General features: G+C 31.4%; 1 protein-coding gene across 1 annotated transcript; it reads right to left on the bottom strand.

The window, feature by feature from the left end:
- Positions 1-21,147: 21,147 nt before the first annotated feature.
- Positions 21,148-24,448, bottom strand: LOC103578820 (uncharacterized). The gene is made up of 3 exons (XM_053741522.1): positions 24,204-24,448; positions 21,243-23,685; positions 21,148-21,180 (listed from the first exon to the last, which is right to left on the bottom strand). Exons 1-3 carry the CDS (start codon positions 24,446-24,448, stop codon positions 21,148-21,150), a joined length of 2,721 nt encoding a protein of 906 aa, XP_053597497.1.
- Positions 24,449-25,917: the final 1,469 nt, after the last annotated feature.

Here is a 25,917-nt window from a genome sequence, read left to right as displayed (position 1 = left end):
TGACCAGCTTTACTTGGAGTACCAGCACACATAACATCTGCAGCGATCGTGACCCAAGGTGACTCAATAATACGTTGGTGCATGTGGCCCACGGGTGCAGCTTGCTCCACTTTACCTCGCTGGCACGCATCACACCGTCGCACAAATTCTGTCACATCTCGGAACATGTTTGGCCAGTAATAGTGCAAGGCCAAACGGTGATGAGTCTTGTTCACGCCCAGGTGACCTGCTTGCGGGGTCTTATGATTCTCCTGGTGATCGCGGAGGAGCGACTGAGATGTCGCCGCTCCTGCGAGTTGGTACCCGGAGTTAGCTGGGGTACGTTTACGTTTATTTAGGAATGGCAGGCCTCATTTGCGATGCTCGAGGAAGCCAAATATTCGCTAACTCCGGATATCACGGGGAGTGATACCGCGGGAAGACCCGCGAGTCCACGGCTTGTATGCGGTAGGGGAAGAATGGATGGACAGACGAGAATGTGAGAGTGACTGGGAGTAGTAGAGAGGAGACATGAATGGAGTAGGAGACGAGAGCACAGTAGTTGGGAACTGACCATAGTGTCCGAGAGTTGGATTTTGGAGTCGCTCGAGTACGAGTCGACCCAGTAGTCAAGTCTGGAGTCTTGGAGCGAGTGGTTGTGAGTCGGAGAGCCCCAAAGTTAGGCCTCGACCACACCCTAGGCTGATGTCGTTTTGGAGCTTGTGGTTCTATTGGTTAAGTTTTGGAGCCGGTTGCTGTGATTTTGCCGTCTTGAGTTACCGCATTATTTATTTTAATTTGATTATTATCTCGAATTGTGTTAAGTTTTGTGATTCGTCGTCCACGAGAGGATCCCGATGTCATACTCAGGTATTTATTTGTCTGATAGACCGAGAGTACTCGACCGCGAGCCGATTGCGCCCTTCGCGTCGCTCTCGCGTCCTCTTTACGATATTTTATGTAGTTTTCTTTTCTTTATTTTGTTTAATTTAAGTTTTAATCAATCGGCTTCTTCTGCGTAAAAAGAACCGCGACCCTCTCTCCACAACCTAGCATACTGAGCGCACCAGGACATGCCGCTACCTCCGTTCATTTCTCTCATCTCCGAAGGATTTAGATATTAGGTTTTAATTTACGTGTACGTTTAGACCGGTTGCCGATACCGGGGAAATAAAAGTCGGCTGGCGCCCGTCAGGATCTGGAGGAGATGAGAGGAGTGATCGGTGGGCGAAGTGTAACGTAGCCCGATTTGTGTATTTTAAGTTTGAGTATTTGAGTAAGTTTATTGAATAAGATTTAGGGGTAGTACGTTTAAGTTTAATCGAGTTATTTATCTAAAAAATAACGTTACAATATATATATATATATATATATATATATATATATATATATATATATATATTTATATCTATATATATATTTATACATAGATATATATTTATATCTATATATATATTTATATATAGATATATATAGATATCTCTGCAACAAATTGTTCTACGAGGTTGAAAAAAAGCTAAATTGAAGATGAATAAATTTGCTAAATGACCTATGCATTGTTTCACGTAACGATTCAAAATTATTTAATTTTAATTATTTGTAAGTTAAATATTTTGAATTATACGTTTTAATTTGAATCGTTGCGCGGGCATTCCGCCATTTCCTCGATGGAGACGGCAGTCCGTTCACAGTGCTAGCGCATGCCCGCAGCGTATGAGAGAACAAGTGTGTGGAATAATTTATTTTATAATTTAAAAAGACATACAATTGATTTTTGTTAAATTTAAGTTTTTGTTGATGATTTTGAAACAGTCGGGATGCATAATCAAGCGTGACATTATGCCCAAACATTTGTTTAACATATTATTTTCATCAAACTTGTCATCCAATTATGGATGTCATTTGATGTTTTGGAAAAATATTGACCACCGGGTAGGGGAAAATCAATACTTAGGCTGAATTCCCGGCATCAATCCCATGATTAAAAATAATAATTATTTAATATATTAGTTAAGCTCAAAACATGCATATGATATGAATAAATAGTTCATACATTGAATTAATTATTGATATATATTATTCATGTGTCGAAAAATTATCTTTATAATTTATATTTTTAATTCAAAACTAGGCCCATGACTAGTAAAAATAATCATAATAGTAAATAAGGGCGACAATTGCGCCACGTGGGCGACGACCAACAGGTGAAGGATAGAGTAATAAACTCAGAAAGATACGAACTAGTATTGGGTACGGACGCTGTCCTAGTAAAAAGAAAAGAAAATTTGTTAATAAGTTTGTGGATTGTTAGTAATTAAAGCTATTATTGTAGTCATAATTCACCGGGTGGATTAATTTATAGTGGTTGATTTTATCTTGCTGAGTTGGAGATTTACGAGTAAGTACTTTGGATTCTTTTCGCCGTATATATCTTCACGTAATAACCTCCCCCGGTAGTTGTTGGTCACCGCGGCGAGTAAAATCAATTTATTTATAATTGCGAACTGAATAATACATTATAAATAAGTATTGTTAATTATCATTGGATCCCTGCTCAAAAAATCTCATAAGATCCGATAGCTTCTCATAAATTCTCATAGGAATTTTATGAGAATCAATGAGTTCTATGGGAAGCGGGAGTCCTCTTCTCATAGAACTTACTGAATTTTATGAGATTGTATAGGAGGTATTTAAAAAAATTATTTCCTCATAGATTCTGATAAGGGATTCTTTATAAGAATCTATCGGAAAATACAAATGTTCATAAAAATGAGTTTTTATAAGGTTGGATGGGATAAATCATTCACGGGATTGATAGGGATCTATAAGAAAATAATAAAACTAGCAAAATTTTTGTTTCAATGTGAACGTATGAGGAAATCATTCCGTCAGTAATAATGGGACTCTATGAGAAAATAATAAAATTGACAAAATTTCAATTTGGATGAGAATGTATTAGGAAATGATCTTGTCACTTACAACTGGAATCTATGAGAAATTAATAAAATTAACAAAATTTTTGTTTTAATGAGAATGTATGAGGAAATGATCCTGTCACTAATAATTAGATACTATGAGAATATAATAATATTTACAAAATTTTTGTTTTAATAAGAACACATGAGAAAATGATCCTGTCATTAATAATTGAATTTTATGAGAAAATAATAAAATTCATCATATTCCCATTTGTATGTTCAATGACTGGTTGTCTCATATAAGTTACGGTATTTACGCATATAAACATATTAGTCTAGTCAACAAGTGCCTTTTTGACGAAAATCTGTCCAAGACTACCGAAATTTATGATTAAGGACTGATTTGATTCGAAATGGCATCTATAAAAAAAAATTAAAGTGGAAATTTGGGCCTGGCAAAAATTGTAAGTTATTAACAATTTAGTAAAAAAAAAAAAAAAAAAAAAAAAAAGTGGTTTGGTTTTTTACAAATAGTTCCACAACTATTTGAGATATCCAAAATCTATAAAAAGATCCTCAAAGAGCAGGAAATTTCCAAAAAAAAGGCCTGTCTCTCCGAACTGTAACAACAATATTTACAATTTTAATTTAGCGATGAAAATGGGACTAAAAACGGGTAGCAGCGCATGCACGCGCGTTAATAGAATCAATAGTATAATCGAAAAAAATTATTTCAACCAATTAAATATAAGTATTAAGAAATAAAAAAAATTTGGTTCTTTCTAAACACATGGATTAATAATAATCCACCAAAAAAAAAATTTACCTCAATTTTTCAATTAACTATGCTTTTGTTATTTAGTTTATTTTTACTCATTCAAAGTTTATATAAAAACCCTGATTATTTCTAAACTAAGATTCCAGGATTTTTTTCACTTCGTAGAGATGTTCTTGAAAGGGTTTAGAAAAAATCGCCGTTGAAAAAATTAAAAAATTTCGATTTGTCACTTTTTTATTTACGATTTAAGGAATTGAAGAATTAAAAATGTAAATAAAGCAATCAAGGAATTTTATTTTTTTGACTATTTTGATTTTTTATTGCTAAAAGCTATTTAACAATAATTTTAAAAAAAAAATTTTACTTACATCGTTCAAATAATTATTATAAACAAATGCATTGTTAATAAGATTTTAAAAAATTTTTTTTTGGGAATAAGATGCTTGATGAAAATAATGATTTTTAAGAAAAAAATCGTCCCTTAAAAACATTTTTTTATTTCTAAAAAGCGCATTTGCTAATTAACAATTTTTTTTTTGGTTGCTTAGTATTAATATTAATGAATTATTTTTTTTTTTAATCATAATTTATCATGTTCTTTTGTTTTATAAAAAAAAAAAAATTGTTCATGTGTTTACTAAACAAACAATTTGTTGTAAACAAATGAATTTTTACACTATATTTTTTTTAAATACTAAAAAAACATACTAAAAACAACCATGTGTTTTTTTTTATCGGAAAACATTTTAGGAATATTTGAGTCGAATTTTATCTGTTTTTTCTTGTCATTTAATCAATTTAATAAAGTTTAAAACTGACATTTTTCAAGATTATGAAAAAAGAAAAAAAAACAATTGAGTAACCTTCTTAAAAAAAATGTATTCAATGAATTTAAAACTATTACAAAAAATAAAGAGAACATCATATTATCAAAATTTCAATAATAAATAAAAATAATTTTTTTTAAGCTTAGTCTTGGACATATATAGTACTGGATAGCTTTAAGTAGAAGAATAAATTTCGATTTCCAAATGCATGTGGTGGCCGAGCGGGCTAAAGCACTTGACTTGAACTGTTTTCAGAGCTTCAATCGAAGGGTCGTCAGTTCGAGTCCCATCACATGTTAGAAAATAATTAAAGATTTCTTCTTTACCGAAGTTAAAAAATAATGTACGGTAGACTCTGGTTATAAGTTATATTTCTGTCTATACTCTTACTTACAGGAAAGAATGAAATTGACGTGAGAGTGAGTAGAGCGTCCGATGTAACTTATAACCAGAGTCTACTGTATAACTCTCAGTGGGTTAAAATGAGTTGTCAACTAGTAATTAAATTATTTTTTGTTACGTCCTCGTCACCCTTCAACACTTTACCATAACGCACCTATCCAAAAATATCATTATTATTCTGGGCAATGCCCAGCATGAACAACTCATATGGACCGTTCCCGTATGATACCTTCATAAAATTTATACTTTAAAGGAAAATGTAAATTTAACTTGATTACTATGTATATGTATATGATTCGAAGAGTGTACACATATATATATATATATGTATATATATATTCGTACATAAGAGATACATATATATATATATATATATATATATATATATATATATATATATATATATATATATATATATATATATATATATAATTTATATATAACTTTTATTATTAAGAAAATGCAGTAAGAATAAGGCAAATATTTGTAGCTGCACATATACAAATGATTCATGTGTGCATACATACATATTACAATGTTGTGTATATGCACATATGGAAGTATATGTGTAGGTATAAATGTGATTTAAATATCAGATTCCAAAAATAATTATTTACAATAAATTAATTTAAACACAGATACTAAATTTAAGAAATAATATGTGCATGTATAACATACACTAAACTTTGCACGTATGAAAACATACAAACATTCTTCTCTATATACAATTAAATTTATAAAAATATTTTATTTTATATATATACTTAATACATAAATATTGCATGTATGACATACATACATAAAACATTTAGATGCAGCATATATAAACATAATTTAATTAATTTGTAATACACCATCTTTGTACGAAAGAGAGCATACGAGTAGGTGAAGCAAAACATGAGTGGGCGTTAGGAATACCATGCGGTAACCTGAGTACCGGGCGGAGTAAAACAATAAGAGCAAGGCCCAAGAATAAAGAAAAGAAACGCCCGCAGCCAGAGTAAGCGACCAACTTACTCTTGCTGCTATCCTGATACTAAAAAATCGAGAAAAGACAGTCCAAAAGGGCTGTAAAACCCTCAAATTTAAAAGCAAAATTACCAAAATAGTAAATTTGATTATTATCTAGTATCTATCATATTTTGGCTTTGTAATATTTAAAAAGTATCTATAATTTTTAATAATTTATTCGTTAATAAATTTATCAGATGACGACAGCATCTCAGATTTGTTGAAATAAATATGATTGCTTATAAAGCATATCGTATTTATTTAAATAAATAAAGATTCCCGGTATTTTATCTCCGATAACGCCGGAAGAGCTGGATCATCGATAAATTTTTGATGATTAAAACAATAACTATGGGAGAGTGTTTCTGCGTCTTTTCTCATAGCCCCTACCATGGGGGTCCATCTAATGTTACAATGTAAATAAAAGTCACTGCAGCCGCTAATTAATCAGTTCGTTTTTACGCTTCGTTACTGCCGGGTGTGACCTCGTTTTGAGTTTTTACAAGTACAGTTTAGTGTGATTTCATTTTTATACGAGAATTTTCATTCTCATTTACGAATTCCAATCTTTATACGAGAATTTTCATTCTCATTTACGAATTCCAATTTTTTTACGAGAATTTTTCATTCTCATTTACGAATTCCATTATTATACGAGAATTTTCATTCTCAGTCATAGATTTCAATTTTATACGAGGAATTTTCATCCTTAGTCACTGATTTCAATACGAGGATTTTGCACTCTCATCCAGGATTTCAATTTTATTTCGAGGATTTTCATCTCATCTACGGATTCTAAGGATTTCATTTTCCTTCACGGATTCTTAACACATTAAAATTTTACTCACGGATCATCTCAAAGATACATCTAAAATTCAGTTAAATAAAATTCATTGTTTCCCCTTCATTAAAACATTAAAAGAAAGTGCAGTGATTTTTCTTTACTTGTGTTATATGGGCAATTAAAACAAATAAATTAAAATATTAGTCGTGGAAGATTTATAAAATTTGGTGAAATTAAAACAAGTGTGTGAAATTTAAAATTTAGAATTTCTTTTTCAGTTTTCTTTTTTCCTCACAATAACAGGTAACCATTTTATTTGGTTTACGAAAGTATGCTCTCTTTCCCTTTATCTAATACAGAATTTGTGAACAATTTGTGAACAATTGTTTTCCTAATAACACTAAATAATTTTACAAATAAATTTGGTAAACAGACATTGCATGTCAACTTTTTTTAACAAACCTTTCACACAAACAATAACTACTAATACAAACAATTAGAACTAGCATTAATTTTAAATAAGAGAATCTAATAAAATTTGAGGTTTCGTTAATTAACTCAACTTAGTTGAGTTATCCGACGGACAGAATCGAAGGTTATTAGATGGAGAGAGAAATCATGATACACATTTAACTTAGAATCATCAAAACAGAAATTAACGAATATTCTTTACATTAAAAGAATTTATTTGTCATACATAATCAACCTTCCATATATAGCTTTGTTTTATATGAAGGAGTGTTATTATTTTCGATCATCTAAATATTTCAATGAATTAATATTTTGTTTTCTTTATAATTCAATTCATTTTACAAGAAAAACTCACGATAGAAAATTTTGTTTTACTACAATTCTAAAAATTGTTTTCCTAATTCTATTCAATTTTATTTTTTTCAACCTATTAATAAATAAAATCTTTTTATTATTTATTCGAATCAATCCAAGATACATTAAACAAAATTTGCTTTTTTTTTTCTTTTGAATTTTCTTCAAAGGTTTCGATTTAAATAAAGATAGGAATATATTTATAATTTAATTCTTATCCATTATATAAATTTTTTTAAACTCATTTTGATGTTTCAATCGTAGTCCGTTTGCAAGGTTGAACAATGACTTTTTCCATGACCATTGACATGTTTTATAAGATTTCATAAAAGGTGGATTTTACCCCTTTTTGGTAGACTTGTCATTCAGTCTATGGTAGAAAAATTATTGTTTTCAAATCCTGCTGGAAATCAGCTATTCACTGCCTGACTCAGTAAATTAGAATCTTGATAGAACTAAGATTTTCTACTTAGCCTTTTTGTATAATTTAAATTCAATTTACTTCCACGAAAATTTGTTTTATTATTTTAAGTAAATCCACTCAACTCAATGAACCCGTACCTAACATCCAAACCTTTTTTTTGCCATCCATACTCCCCTACTATCAAGGAAAATAGCTATCTCAAACTTTCCAAAAAAATACACAATGATGAGTGATAGCAACTGAGAGATCGACCTGGGTTGGTCAATGATCCATTCATTGATTCACTGAGTGCATTAAAAATTTTCCTATCAATTCATTATTTCCGTTCTATCAATTTAATGCTAGTAAAACAATAAATAAATAAGAAGAATCCCAATCACTCAAGTCAAGTAAAACATCTAATTGTGAGTCAGTAAGTGAATTCTACATTGCTAAGTCAGGAGCAAATTGATTACTTTATCTTTCTCTTCTAATTACTATTATTATTTCTGAGAGCGTCTTTCGGGACAAATATCGTTATAAAAATGTTTTCGAACAGAGTCAATGGCGCCGAAGGTACGCCGGCCTAGGGGCTCTGATCCAAAACCTAAATATTGTGATTGTGACTCCTGTACGGAGTATGACAAATTGTGTTCTGGTGAACGTTATCACCAACCACTAATCAGACCTAATTTGCCCTTCGTAAGGAAAGTCACTGTCCTTCCAAAAAACTTTAGGGTTAAGAAACTCAAGTACAAACTGATCCCTATCACTGAGGTCGAGAGGCCCATACCTCTCATTTACATCGGCGACGCGAATCCAAGGTTCCATTTTTATGCCGATAAATTCCTGTCCGGACCTTCTCTGCTGGAGCCGTACACGGGGGTTCCTGACGACCACATAGAACTAATAGTCTTGGAGTAATTTTCAAAAGGAAAAGGTACCCTTTTTAAAATCGGTCCCCTTTTCCCACCAACGTAAGTAGAAATAAAATTTTTAACTTATTTTTTTTTTGAGATCAGGGATCATTCCTAGGAATCAGTAGATTTCTAAAATATAAAATCTCTTTTCCCCATTATCCCAATTAACATCGGGACGTAACATTTTTTAAACAAAGAAATAAATGATTTTGTTTTCTCATTCAATTCAACTGAAAAAAATTTCAAAATTTGAATTACTCCAAATAATTTTTAATTATCTTAGGAAACAGAAATATACAATATTTCTCTCATTTGTTTTTTTATTATTATCTCATAAAAACCCATAAGTATGTCGCCTACGAATTAACGTAAAAATAATAAAACTATTTTCTCATTCATTCTTATACGGCGGTAAGACTGGTATAAACTTGTACCCATAGAATCTTATAAGAAACTGACGCATTGCAAATTATTATCTCATAGATTCCCATAAGAATGTCGCTTACGAATTCACGTGAAGAAATGAAACTATTTTCCCATTCATTCTTTTACAACAAGAAGAAACAAGACGTCTATTTTTCCAATTGATTCTTTTACGAAATGTATAAGTACGACGCATTCCTAATCATTCCGATAAAAATGTGAACATGTACAACAAATTTTATATAAGAATGAATGAGACATAAGTTGAAGGATTTGGTAAGTTTCTATCGGATTATGCTCGGGTTTGAATATTCTCATAGGTTCTCATATGAACTATCATTTTTCGATGGGACACTTTACCGATTCATTCTCATAAAAATTTTTTTATGAGAATCTATCGGATTTTTTAAGCAGGGATATTTCTTTTTTTAAATAGTTGAAAATATCCAGATATTTCTATATATATATATATATATTAGGGTGGTCCGTTTGGAACGACTATTTTTTTTTTCGCTCCCACTGAAAAATATTGTTGTAGACATTGAAAAAAAAATCTCTGAAAGTTTTAGCTCTTAATTTTAATTTTGAGTACTTTACATTTGATCTTGAAATTTTCCCATTTAAAATCATGAAAAGTTAGGTTTTTTTTTTTTAATTCTCTATAGCTCAGTGGCGTTTTACGTTACGCTTATGTTCATAGGTGGGATTTGTAGGTATTTAGTTGCTCTTTCAGATCTTTCAAGAAATTTTACTCTAACTTTTATATTTTGAAGTGGGGTCTTGGTAGAAGTTAGTTTTTCACTAAAAAAACGCTGTGTTTTGCATTTTATCGGGAAACCGTCAGAGTTACGACTCAGATTTAACAAGTTATATTTAGAAAATTTGATGCTCTACAAAAAAGGTCCTGTAATAAAATTCGTTAAAGTGGATAGGTAAGAAGTTATGAGGCTTTTAAAATTGAAAAAAAAAAATAAATATCAATTATTTGGTATGTTTAACGCAAGTTAAACATAAAAAAATATTTATTTATAGGTTTTTTTTTTTTTTTAAGCTAAACACAACGTATAACTGACAACACAATTTTAAAAAATAAATAAATAGAATGATATTTCTTCAGCATCAATTAAACAATTTATGAAGTAGATAAGACGATTTTTTTTTTGTTGCAAGACGAGTAATTTTTACGGTGATCTTGAACAACTTGTAAAATCAATTGCCTCTGTTCTTCATCTTGCGTAAGACAATTATTTTATTTTTCAATTAGAGCAACTCCTTTTTCTGCGGTATCATTTACAACCTTCAAACTTCTAAATATTTCAAGACATTTTTTATAATTAATATCAGAGTTCCAAAGCTCAGGGTCTTTTTCAAGAAAATCATATGCCAAATTAAATTGTTTAAATATAAAAAGAGATCTAATATTTACAAAATCACTAATTTCTTTTTAAGTCAATAAATGAAATTGAGTTTTTTTTACCGTCAAGCGTTTTCCTTCACTAGTCATTTGCGATTTTTCACTTTTGATTGCGTCAGCCATTTTGATTTTTGACCACCCAAAAAAATGTAACTTAACATCAAGAATTCTCGATAATCATCTCTTGGTTGATAATTCTAGTAGAAAAAAGTATTTTTTTACTATTTGACAACAACTTAAAATAATTATTCGACATTTTTCGAAACCCATCAGTATGAAATGATTATATCACAAATATGTTGCCAAATACAAAATTCATAATAGTAAATTTTCAAAAATTAATTATGGATTTAACTATTCATTATACAATATCTTATTGAAATTAATTGAGTATAAAAACAAAATCATAAAAATAACCGTATAAAATAAATTTTAATAAGTAATTAAATAATGTATCGAAGTCGAAATATTGTTCCTTTGATTTTCTTGCTTTTTTGACAATTATTGACAATTAAAAGAAGATAAATAAATAAGTTATATTTAAATTTCCAAGCCCAATAAAAGTAAATTCAGAGCTTAAAAAAATGGATGAAAAAATTACTCTTTGAATATTTAAGACATACTAAATAATAGCTCAAATATAATTAAAAAAAAAAAATGAAATAATAAATATCAGCTGATTCTTTAATTATTACCTCTAATTGATTTTCGATAAAACTGATTTTTTCTCTCCTAGATTCATTTAATACATGTACTATATTTTCATCATTAATCCCAATGTCATATTTAGATAAATCAATTTTATCCCAATAATCTTGAAATCTTTTGAAGATTGGTACATTTGGTCCTGTTGTTACTGGCCATGCAACTTCTACCACATTTCGTAGAATTATTTCATAAATGTGGTGACGACAGGCAAGATATAGAAAATCTTTTTTTAATTTTTGAGCTAACAAAGTGCATGTGCCATTTAAATTGCCTGCAATTATGATAACAACATAAATGTGTCACGAAATTTAAATATCGCGGCAGTCTCACATTAGGCTGGTGAGCAACAGATGGCAGCACACGCTGCTCACACGTCTCTCCGTTCACTAATATTATGATTATTTTGTTTATATTTGACATTTTATTTCTATTATTACACTGCTTGTACTTAATTAATTTATTCGGAGAAAACTGCGCTGAAGTCAGCAAAAATTACTGATTAGGTTAAGCTTGCAAGTATAGTTTATGAGGCTGAGAGATAATTATTCGTTTTATTTATATGCTTGTATTTATTGTGGTTGGTCGGCGCATGCGCGGCGACGCAACAGTTGTCAGCAACAAAATTTGTTATTTTATAAATGACATTTATAATTATTATGCCTACATTATTAATTGGTTTAGCAATTTAAATTACTGTTAATTAGTAATATAAGAAGTAATTGGGCATTTGACGTCGGGAATTGGCAAGGTTATACAATTGACTTCGGGTACGTTATCGTTGGTATTATTTAAAAGTAACATGCGACAGAGATAGTTCTCCAAGGGGTGCAAATGAGATGCAGATATAAAATATGGCCGGCCGAGGTGCCGGCATGAAATTCACGTGCTGCCATGGTCAGACGTGGATAAACAATTGTACGAGCAGGGTGTGTGCCTGTTTGCTAATCTAATTTTTTTGTTGCGCCACTTGAGTTTCGGCTAAATATATATATATATATTAATTAATTTTGGCTAGTATTGCTATTATTATTAATTTTGCGTATTGAGTATTATTAAGTTGAGTTATTAATTATTGTTAATTTGAATCATTATTATAGTTATTTTTTAGTTGAGTAGTTATTTTGGGGGAGTTCACCCTCCGATAACATCGCATTCTGCTCTACCGACCGTCGGTAAGTGACCGTGCGTGCGCGCGCTTTTACCGACAGCTGTTGTCGTGCATGTGCCGACAGATGGTGCTGACGGGTGGGGCGGGTGTCGACGGTGGATGTTGATATGAGATATCAGCAGTGGATATCAGAATGTAATATCAGCAGTGGATATCAGAATGTGATATCAGCAGTGGATATCAGAATGTCATATCAGCGGCGGATATGGTGTAGCTATTAATTTATCTGTTGCTAGCAGAAAAAATGTAAGCTACTTCGAAGCATTATTTGTACGAACATTTTTGCGTTAAAAAAATCTCATATTACGTCATCTTAACCTGTTTTGACTTTTTTGTTCGTTAAATATGGTGGGGATAAAAGAAGCTTTTCCGTTGACGCTTAGTTCTTTATCGTCAGTCGTTCATTCTCATTCTTTCGAATCATTTGTATTCTCTTTTTTATATGGATCAATTAAGTGAAGACGAACTAGAGTATTTAGTAAATCATCCACCATACGCTGTGTTTTATACTGAGTTATTACCACGTTATTTCGACGAACCTATTCAGGACTGTGTTAAGAATTTTTTACGTGACCTTCATCTTCTTCAAGATAATTTGGATATTATTAGAACTCAACGTGACATGAAAGTCTGTCCGCACTGTTGCGCGTTAAAAGACTTTGTAAAAAAATAATATAAAAAACTTGAAAATTTGGAAAAATTAGCAGAACGGATCGATAAAAAATAAGCGACAATGGATTATATCATTGATTTCGTTGGGTTTGAGATGCCTAATAAAACGTCCGTTGTAAAAGAATTGTGCGTAGTAGATATAGCTAATACTAAAACCATAGAAGGTATTTATGAGTGTAAACTTTTTCTCTTTCAACCACCATTGGAGTACGATGGCGTAATAACAAAAGAAAGTGTTGATGAGAGTGGTTGTGGCCATGGAATTCGCTGGGACTCTGGTAAAATACCATACGATCAATTTCCAAAAATAATCAAAAAATTGGTGAACACAGCAAGTTATTTTTTTGTCAATGGAAAGCAAAAGGATAAATGGTTGGAGATTATGACAGATTACTCAACATCAATCATCGTTATTCAACTAATGAGACATTATTCATTTGAAAACGTGGATAACTATCAGAAGGAAAAATGTCCATATAAAAGCATTCATCGCCGAAGAACACATTCATGTGCCTACCAAAATGTACAACAACTAAAGCGTTGGTTTTTGGATTTCTGGGGTAACGAACCATCATACGAAAGATCCGTACAAATTTATTATCAATTGTCTGATCTGAAAAAAATGCAAAAATGTGATATCGCCTGTCTCGATTATCACTTTCTTCTACGTTTTGCAAGGACTCAAATACGTCATGTGTGGGATAAATTATCATTCGAATTACAGAACAATGATAAATTAAGAGATTATTCATTTTGTATGGATCATTACCCAGCGACTGGTGGTGATTGGGATATCTCTGAAATATGGCTTTATCCATACCGAAAAGATTGCCCTAAATGTCAAATGAATAAATAATATCAAAAATTATATAATATTCTTATAAACGAAATGTATTGTATTGTACAAGATTATTAATTGAAAATTATATAATATTCTTATAAAGTAAATGTATTATTCAAGGTTATTAAATAAAAAAAAAACATTTTTTCATCTATTAAACATTTTTATTTATCTTTCATTATATCATTATACTTTTTTAACATTACAGGTTCAATAATATCGTTTAAGTTATTGATTCGGCGTTTAAATCTTTCTCTATCTCGAGCTGCTTGTTTATTAATTTTTTGTAGTGTAACTTTATCATTTTCAGCTGCGGCTCCTTCTGCTGGATTCTGTATGTATGCATTGATATCGGTATTTGAAATGGTTAAAACTAACTCTAGCTGAACATTTATAAGAATTTTTTGATAATCTTCAGCAAATCCACTCAGTAAATTCAGTGGTATCAAAATATCAAAATAACCATCTGCGTTGGTTAATTGCGTATCATCGTTAGACAACCAACCTACATTCTCTAAAGCACTTAATTCACTGGGGCTAAATGTTAAATATCCTTTCATGAGACTTGTAATGCCAACATTCGAATTTCGATCAATTTCAACACCATTTATAAATAAACGTAATTCTTCAATCATATGACAAATTCCCATGTTAACTAGTCTCGTAGTTTCAGCAACTGCAGTACCATCATTCTTCGTAAATTTACCAATTATATGTAATGCACTTTTACTTGGAAGTATGCATAAATTTTGATTTTGTATAGTAATTCGAACTTCATCGTTGTTATTCAACGTTGATGATGCATACGGTTGATGCGCATGTAATTCATAGTGTGCAACTGATTCATCGAATATAATTGGCCTCTGAATGTTTAAGATTGTCGCCGTCGCCGCCATGGTCGTGTACACTCGAAACAACAAAAGTAAATTTTTATTTTTTTAATTTTCCACGTAATTTTAATCCTAGGCTCCGGAGAAATTGAATGTTCTGATGTGTTAGCGGTTTGTAGGATTTCCGGTGACTGATGGTCATTGACCATGTTGATGACTTTTTATAGCCACTACCGCTTTTTGTCTCAAATACAATACCCATTATTATTAAAGAGATTTCACATGTAATCTTATAGTTATAGTTTCACCTCTAAAGTTTACTAAATTTCCATCCTGATCTACTATCCGTAGTCTTAAATTATGTATAGCATCTACGGAGACTGGAAGGTAAATGATGTGTGATGGTAACTCAACGATCTTAAATCCTGGTGGCACACCCGGGAAAAATTCATGGACAGTATGAACTTTACGTTCATTAACATAGGCTCCAGACGTGATATTGCACTCGACTCTGAGAACGTTGAGCTTCAAAATTGTTACCGGTAAATCGATCAGTGAGTTTTGATTGGTTCAAGCATACGATTTGTAAAACCCAAAAGCCGACCAATAGAATCGTTAGGTATGAAATTTACAATCTGATCGCATTTGATTTCACTTCGTAATTCATTGTTGTTTGCTTTTATGCTGATACTTAATTTTGGTAATGTCTTCTGTATATACTTTTCAATATCACCAATTTCATAACTCCCTGTTGGTATCATCACAACTCTCTCATCAACTGAACCAATAATTTCAAAACCCTTTTCAGTCCTTATCCCGGGTACCACATTTGATACATTATTACCCTGCACATCTCTCTTTCTTTGCTTTTTAACAGGTGGTAAGATTACATAAAATTTATTAGCTCCTTCATCAATGTTAGGTATTGAATTAAATGTTAATAATTCTATCAATCCTAGAACATAATTTTTTTTCGGTGACAACTCAACTGGAGGAAAATAATTGGCCTCCAACACCGAGGATGTACCCGTCAACGTTAATGTGAATGACTCAGCCATGACTGATGTATTGTACTCTTAATACCATTAATTTATAGTTGATTATTTAAAAACTTAAGACAAAGATGACCGCAGATAATTGTATCAAACTCTCGATATCTTTTGTGGTTATATTTTACGCTACCAACACCGAGATATTCCATAAGATCCTTAGGCGGTTGCAGATTACCAAAACTATCGAAATAAATTACTCTATTACCTCTTTTCTTGTATGCCACCCAATGCGTTCCAGGACTATTTTTGTCATCAAGGTTTACAATAGCTGCTTCGTATTTATTAGGACCTGATTTTGGTAAATCATTTCGCATGAAAACACCTCGAAAGTACGGAATTTTCATTTCTTTAGCATATCTCAATAAATCGACATTTGTGAGTGCCCGGTGCGGTAGTCTTACTGGTTTTTTTTATTTACATTTTTAATTCCCTTACCAATACGATATGGTCTTAAATATAAACCTAATCCACGCCCGTAAGGTTTCAAGTATAATCCTTTACCCATAGCTATTTCTTCCATTTTGAAATTGTGACGTTTGCTCTCTTCTATCTGTTGTTTAGCAGCACTCGCATCATTAACAGCTTACGCTATTCCTGCTGCACCACCAGCTAATGCTCCTGTAGCACTAAGACCAGCAAATAGGGTATAAGGAATGGAAGTACTCCACCAATTTTGGATGGTACAGGCAATATACGAGGGAATCTAATATTTTTTTTTCCACCTGATTTTTTAACCTCCCGACGAGCACCTTGAAGAGCTGATTTAATTGGATTATCCCCAGGATGTATAGAATTTTTTGCTGCCGTTACAATTTTTCTTAATGCCACTTGAGGTTTTTTTTTCATTCCCTTCCCCATCTTCTTCACCCGCTTCCCCCTCCTCTTCATCCCCTTCCCCCTCTTTTTCATCCTCTTCCCCCTCACCCCCTTTTTCTTTAAGCCCATTCCGAATCTTCGCTTCATTTTCATAATTTTATTTATACTCCAAGCGGCAGCTTTTTCACCAAAACTTGAGTCTGCCGCTTTTACACGTTGCCATGCTTCTTCAGCAAGAATTTTATCAGCTGCGTGTCGTGCTTCTAAATTCTCACGATTCTGTGAGTACGCAATATCGTGTTCTTTACATGCAGCATCTAAAGGATTGATACCAGGATCACCACGAGCTAACCTTTCAGTCAACTTTGTACCTGGTCCACAGTACTGATACCCCGGTATATGTAATTCAACGGGTAGCTTATTGATGATCCTGTTGAGTAAACCTTTACCACAAGTTTTTTTTTTACGTCTGCACTCCATCATAACAACATGATCACTAACTAAATTTTTATAAAAGCTGCTACTTATATTTATATTACTGAGTCTGTGACATTATGGTGAACCATCAACATGGATTTTAAAAAACGAGAGGCTAAACTACCAGTAATAAATTTTGATAAAATTTTTCAAGGTTCCGGGTTCGAAAATAAAAATAAAAGGCATGGTGCATTATTACCCAACAGTTTACGCGCAATATTTTGTGGACCTTTAAATTGTGGAAAAACAAATGCTCTACTTTCACTTATTATACAACCCAATGGATTGAGATTTGAAAATATTTATCTCTACTCAACATCGTTGAATCAACCAAAATACAAGTTTTTGGAATCTATACTTAAACCAATTAACGACATTGGATTTTACCCGTATAATGAGCATGCAGAAGTAATAAAACCTGAAGATGCAAAATTAAATTCACTAATGATCTTTGATGATGTAGCTTGTGAAAAACAAGATCATATTAGAGCATATTTTTGTATGGGTCGTCACCGGAATATTGATAGCTTTTATCTCTGTCAAACGTACACCAGGATTCCTAAACATTTAATACGTGATAATGCCAACTTTTTAGTACTTTTTCGCCAAGATGAGATGAATTTAAAGCATATATATGATGATCATGTTAATACAGATATGTCATACAGCTTATTTAAAGATCTATGCTCGACTTGTTGGAATAATGATAAGTATGGTTTTGTAGTTGTTGATAAAGATAGTGAATTGAATGGTGGCAGGTATAGAAAAGGATTCGATTCTTATATCAGTATAAATTAATAAGGGAATAGTCATTATTATCATACGCAATGTAAACTTGAGTCTGTCAACATGAAGCGTGAGGAGATAATAAAGCAGAGGGATATATTGCGCAAAATATCTCAGGCCAGCGATGCTATCCGACAGAAACATAAAATGTTAAAGTTGGGTAAAGATACTGCTGAAAAGGCCATGAGTGAGATGTTTAAGCCAATAGTTACACCTTTGCAAAGTCTAATAGACTCATCACCATCAACATCAAAACAAAAAATTAAAGAAGAGATCAAACAAGAGATCAAACAAGAGAACTCATCGTTAAAGGATCAATCTGAGCATGACAACGATAATGATGATGATGATGAAAGTTTATACGATAGTATAATTTCCCAGAATAATACAGGTGCAAGAAGCAAAAATCTTGATGAGACAATTATGTCGAGAACACCTACTTCAACAAGTACGCCATCTAAAACGGGGGATTTATCGAAAAGTTACTTAAATAAATTCAATAGTTTCAGTAATGAAATAGATTCACGGTATGGTGTACGTAGAAAGTTTAATAAATTATTTATCAGTGATTCTAATATTACATTTAGGGATAATAAAATTATCGTTCAAGATAAATCATATCCAATGACTCCTGGGCTATTAGAACTATTATTTAAAAAGTCACCCATTGACACGCTTGTCACACAGAATGATCAAAAGAAATACTTTGAAATTCTTGAAAAAACTAATACCTACAGAAAACATTACAAGGCGGATGGTGATATTTTTATAGATTCAACACCAAAATTTGATAATTATATTGCTGATTTTCTCGCTAAGTATGATTACGCATTATCATCGGGAAGGGGAATACCAAATTTAATGATAGCAAAAAAGAAGAAAATACCCATAGACTATGTATATTGGGATGATACTAATGAACTGATTGATCGTCTCCGTCTTCTCATGGCTTCTCAAGCAGCTGGTAATCCTAGTCATACCAATGAAATAATTTCAATTATCGAAGAGTTACGAGAGGCTGAAATTATTTATGAAGCTCTCATACAAATATTTCTTGTAATTTGAATTCTGACCATTGTTGTGGATAGACTTATACCATGAGTATTGATATTTTTGGACGTGCTTTACCATCGAGTGTAGGAATAGTTGGTCCACCAGGACGACCTGGCCGAGGATTTAAACTAACTGCTGATGGTAATTATGATATAAAAGACAAGAGATTGTGCCACATCGGTCATCCACTAGAAGATAGAGATGCTGCATCTGTAAAATTTACACGTGAATTTGTTCGAAAAGAGCTGTTATTAATGTATGATACGATAACAAAAGACCAGGCTGAAGTCATTTCACATTTGCACGCTCAAGTGGTAACATGAGAATCCACTGTTAGTAATTTAGAAAAAAATTATCTAAAATTGAAAAAAGCTGTATATGATAATATTCAACAAATCACAGAGTTAGAGGGAAATGTATAGACTAGGAAAAAAATGGAGGATAAGAAGTCAGTAATTGCTTATGAGCTTCACAAACAGGCTCGCAGAAATTATCATCGCCGTCATGTTGAGATCCGGGGATTGGATGAGACTTGGCAAGCAGATTTAGTAGAAATGATACCGTATTCAACTTCCAATAAAGGTTATAAATACTTACTTACAGTCATAGATATCTTCTCAAAATTTTCTTGGGCAGTTCCTATCAAAAGTAAAAGTGCCAGTGATGTCACAAGAGCTATGAAATCTATCCTGCAACTAGGGCGAATCCCTAAAAATTTACATGTTGATCAGGGAAAGGGATTTTATAATAAAGAATTCAAGGATCTCATGAAGCAATATGGAATAAATTTATACTCCACGTTTAGCAACCTAAAAGCGTCAATTTGTGAACGTTTTAATCGAACGCTTAAAAATAAAATGTGGCGAGAATTTTCCGCACGTGGTAATTACAAGTGGATTGATATGCTGGAAGAACTAATAAACTCTTATAACAATACTAAACATCGTACTATTAAAATGAAACCTGTTGATGTAACTGCTGAAAATGAGAAGCAGATATTGGAAAATATTTACGAACCTCTTCGAGTTGCAGCGAAAAAACGGAAGATCAAGTTTGAAGTTGGAGATAAAGTTAAAATAAGTAAATACAAACATGTTTTTGAAAAAGGATATACACCAAATTCGACGACTGAAATTTTTACTATTAAGACAGTGCAGAAAACTAATCCTACGACATACAAACTAGTGGATTATCAAGATCAACCAATTGAAGTTGGATTTTATGAGGAAGAGCTTAGCAAAGTAAAGTATCCTGATGTGTATTTAGTTGAAAAAATCATTAAAACACGTGGAAACAAATTGTATGTTAAGTGGCTTGGTTTTGATAGTAATCACAACAGCTGGATTAATAAATCAGACCTGTAAAAATTTTCATATACATGTTAAAATAAAAATGAATGAAACAACTTAAATATTTACAACACATTTATTCATAAACCTCAAATACTTAATTATTTATAATAAATTTATAATTTGTAATTTTTTTTCTAATCAATAATCATTCTATCATCATCATCATCACTAGTAGTTTTTGATTCTTTGTATCCCCAAGGTAGAGTATCCGTTGAATCATCGATTAATTTTCTCTTATTATCATTCCAGCTTAGTGCTAACTTGATCTGTTTAATAGTTTTAACTTCATTTTTACGGCTTCTTATTAAGTATTGATGTTTTGTTACATTGATATGTTCGAAAAGACAATTTTTGAAATCATCAAACGTGATAGTCCTTAAAGTTGAACCCTTAACACCCTTTGCTCTTTTTTCAGCTTGATAATCATTAAAAATTTTAAACGCATATAGTTTTGCTCTTAAGCCAGTAAACTCTGACATTATTTTTCCATTGATTTCATCTTTCATCAGACCTATCACTTTTTTATTCTTAGGAATACCGTAAACATTATTCTCCGGGTAATCTGAAGTATCAAATTTATGGATATCACGTTTGATGATATCATAAATATTTGGAACCTTAAATTCATAAATTAAACTATCGGTGTCAGTGTACAATAATTTTGATTTATCATTTTCGAAATTATTTTTAACATAATTATAATGGAAATCATAAATAAAAGTCTTTGATAAATCGAGAATACTAAAACCAACATAAATTGGCAAATTAAAGTATACATTTAAATTTTTCATTTCAACAATTACCATATTTTCATCAAAAATATTGAAACTATGGAAATTAGGTTTTAAAATTAAACTCTTAGCACCATGCTTACCGGCCCATGAATTAACTAATCTAACGTCTGTGTGCTTTCTAACATTTTCCATTGTCTTTCCGAAAACCGCGTTATTCATCAATTTATAAAAGTTTTTCTCAAATTCATTTCTGGCATTCTTTCTACAGTTAGTATTTTTGTCAATGTAAGGTTTCAACCATGCTGATTGTTTAAATTTTAAAACTCGATGAACTTTTACAAGCTCCATACCTAGCTCGAGACATTGCTGTAAGTTTCTAAAATGAATTATATATTTTTCTTTTGGATATAAAGTTGTCGCTAATTTTGACTGTTTACTGTCAGGAGGTACAAAATGTTCGGGACACAATGGCAAGTCTTTATGAAGATCATGTAATTCTATTGGATAATTCAAATCCACCTCTAAAATAAATCCTTCAGTTTCACTACAATTAAACAGAGTTTCAATATTATCTTGTGTGCATTCAAAATTTTCTACCCATTCAAATGATCCTTGCGGTAAAGACATACACATTGCAGCCCCGTACAGATTGTTTACATCGAAATACATCAAGTACGATTCATCTAAATTTGGATTAAAATCATTTCCCATAAAACGATTGTTAGCTTGAGCATAACGATTTACACACTGCGATACACCACCTCTGATACCTTTTTCTATAAACGGAATCATTTGTGGATCGTCTAATAATTCTAACTCAACGCCTGTATGTTTTAACATAGCATCAAAAGCAAGTCCCGGAGCAGTATAATAATGTAAAGGGTCTAACTCATATGTTTCATAGCAACTTTTACGGAAATTTTCAAATATGTCAGCTAATAACAAGACATCTGTTTTTAAATATAAGTCTGAATACTCGCCAAGTGCTTGAATACCAAATTTATTCCAAACTTGTTGAGCATGGTTGTAGTCCTCATCAGACACACTCTCATCATTAACTTTAGAATAAAATAATTTTTTTTCCGGTAATTGTTCATCATCAAGTCTTTTTATTGAGTTGATATACTCATATGGAAATACACCTTTACGTGTTACTAATTTAAATTTCTCAGGATCAGGATAAAAATGTTGTGTTATATTTTTATTATCATCACTAAGATATGATGCTAATTTTTCTATGCTAGAAGCCATGAAACGAAATGAATCAATAAATCGTAACTCAACATTTGTATTTTCGATAGTTTTAGTAAAAGATATATATTTTTCTTTATTTACCGGTAGAATTGTAATTGCACCATTGAAAACCGATACTAAAGATTTTATTATAAAATGGGAATCATAACCAGATAAATTATGAAATATTACTGGGATAGTATGAGATTGCTTATAATTTAAGTTACATGAATTGTGTGTAGGACCCCGATATTTTCCAGTAAAATGACAATGATCGTAACATCTTATTTCATTGACAGCTACAAATGGTTTACCGCAAATGTGACAGTTTTTTGATGTTTTATGATAATTTTCTTCAGCGGTACTAAGTGGATGCATTTTTTTAACGTCATTTTTTAGAATATTATCAAGTTTTCGCCCTAAAATTTCCAAGTGTTGGACAAACCATTCTATGCAATCAGCAGAACGATTTATTTCAAATTTAGATAGTGAATTGTCATAACTACAGTGGATATAAAATGATACACTGTGCGGGACGTGCTTTTGAACTTCATCAGACTCAGATTTAAGCGTACATTCAATATCAGCATAAACAACGAAGGGCACTGAATCTTTAAATTTATAATTTTTAAATCGCATAATTTTCTCATCATTTTCTGGTAATCTCATTCTAACTTTATTATACTTCAAACAATCTAGTTGATGCTTCATATAAGCAGTTTCATGCTTAAAATGACAAATGCAGCGATCACAAAAAAATAATTTAGCATGAGATTGACTTAACTGACTTTTAACTAAGCGTGAAAAATTTTTAATCCAAGCAAAATGAAATATAGGTCTATAATTGCTAGGATTATCATCAATTTCATTGCTATTATTATTAGTTTCCAACATTAACAGATGAATCGTTGCTTTAGCTGAATTAATATTATTGCTTAAATATAATGGTACAATATCATTAGACTTATTTTTTTTTCTTTTTACGAAATTTGACTCTAAGCCATAAACATTTATTGATAAATTGTTAAGTTTTTCGAAAGTACTTATGTCTTTTAGTTGGATTGAAAATTGAATACCTCGATAATTTAACACTGTGCTGGAATGAGGATAAGATGATGTTCTTTCGGGATGAGCTGGCATATATGGATATATAGCAGCGTTGATGGACCACAGGAAACAATACTCATCATAATTTTCAATATTCAACACTGCTTTTTTGTCTCGGATATATTTAGGCAGCTTGATGAATGTAGAATAACCAGCTTGCAAAGGCGCACACCTTAAAATATTTTAATTATAAGTCAGAGACAAAAAAATCTTGTGAAAAAAAAAAAAAATGGGATTAAAACATACCTTGAAATGTTGATAGTTAGATTAATTATTTCATTCAAACTTCAACCTGAATCTTTTTGATTAAATTCTTCTACTTTTTTCAACAGCTTATCGTAGACATTATCATCAAACCATTCGTTAAGTAATGTTGCGGGTAGAACTTCATCATTTTTGGTTTGAAATGATTTTGTTTCTTCTACAGTCGTATCACTTTTAATATTTTGAAAATTACTCAATAGTGTAGTACTCACTTTGAGGCCTCCTTCTTGATTTAAAATATTTTCAATTTTACTGAGCACAACATTTTTTGCATCACTTAAAAATTCACGCAAATCAGTGTGACCGAGATTCACTATGCAGCCAGTTTTAATACGATTTTGGAAGGCATTTTCTAAGTCTTGTCATTGTATCAAATATCTGTTATTTAAATCACCACCAATAACTTGTCCACTTAACTGGATAAACCTTTCGTTGTACCAATATGAAAGTGAAATGTTTGCTTGTACACACCGTTTCTCGTGAACACTAGAGCGCGGATCAGACAATATTGAATTAAAATAATCAATATTATCGATACAAATGTTTGCCCATCTTAAAGATACTTCATTATTTACCGAACCGCTTTGATAAAGTTCATCATATGCTTCAGCTACTGTTGTTATCAAGTTTCTTATGGCCCGAGTAATTGTTAAATCTTCGGAAGAATCCATGATGGAACTGATATCAATTCAAAAATCTTCTAATACTATATGTAATTCTCATAATTATGCGCGCTGTTCTTAACGCCATCTACTGAGGCAGAGGCTTACTAATGGTTCGTTAAAAAAATGATCAACACCATAAGTTTTTATTGTTCAATTACATCTGTATCACGTGTTATCATCCGCGTCATGTGATATTTTGAGCGCACCATCTATTCAACTATCAGCTCACTGGCTATATAGTTATAAAAAAAGCGTGAAATTTCTTTTATTTATAATATTAGTATCCTCATCAATATAAATGACATATACTATGCAGCAATATTTACTTTTCTGAGAATTAAATAAGAATAATCATTGATGAAGGTGATGACGGATAATAATCATTGATGAAGGTGATGACGGATAATAACCAAAGAATAACAATTTTCTCAATTCGAAGAACCTGATTGGATGCAAAGTTTTCATAATATAATAAAAATACTATATTAGCTAAAATGTTAGCTTTAATTGATTAGTTGTTTCTTGTACATCTTATTGATTAGTTGTTTTAAAATGGAAATTTTAATAGACGTGCACGGTTTCAGAGGTGCTGAAAATAATTTTATTATAAAAGAACTCGCTTCTATAACGCTGAAAAATACAATGAATGTTGAAGAAACATCACATGTATTGTTTAAACCACCTTACGCTTGGGAATTATTGTCTCAACATTATCAGCGACTAAATGACTGGCTCAAACATTACCATCATGGAATGACTTGGAATGCTGGTGATTTACCCTACAATAATTTGGAAGCTGTAATAAAGTATATAACTAAGGATAACGAATATATTTATGTAAAAGGCGAAGAGAAGAAAAAATGGCTACGTCAAATTATTGGACCTAATAAGACCATTGTTAATTTAGAAAATTTGGGTTGTCCTGGAATCAAAAATAAAACATTATCGATATGCGATGATCATAAAAACTTTAAATTAACTAGCAACTGCTGTTGTGCTTTGGAAAACGTGAAAATCCTGAAAAAGTGGTATATAAAGAATTATATTGGGGAGCCATCACTAGAAAGGTCTATAAAAATTTTTTATCAGTTGAAAAGAAATATTGAAGAAATGAAAGCAGAGGATATCAATATGCTGCCGAAAAATTTTATTATACAATTTGCTTCTGATAAAATTAATAAGGTTTGGAAAAATTACCGATTGCTATACAAAAATGATAGAGACATGATCGGATACAGACTCTGTTATAATCATTATAATCCTACCGCAATAGACTATGGTGAACTTTTTAATGAAGTTCAGTTGATTAAAAATTGTAAAGAATGTAATAAACAAATGATTTAAAAAATACGCCACAATAAACTAACTTTAAAGGAACACGCTTTTAGTTTTAATCATCACTCTGTATATTTATTGTTTTGATTTTATGGTCTTAGTTGTGACGCTATAGCAAATATTCCAGTGGAGTCATTAAG

This window comes from Microplitis demolitor, chromosome 8 (assembly GCF_026212275.2).
Source record: "Microplitis demolitor isolate Queensland-Clemson2020A chromosome 8, iyMicDemo2.1a, whole genome shotgun sequence".
Classification (NCBI taxonomy): domain Eukaryota; kingdom Metazoa; phylum Arthropoda; class Insecta; order Hymenoptera; family Braconidae; genus Microplitis; species Microplitis demolitor.
This window is presented reverse-complemented; position numbering and strand designations above follow the sequence as displayed.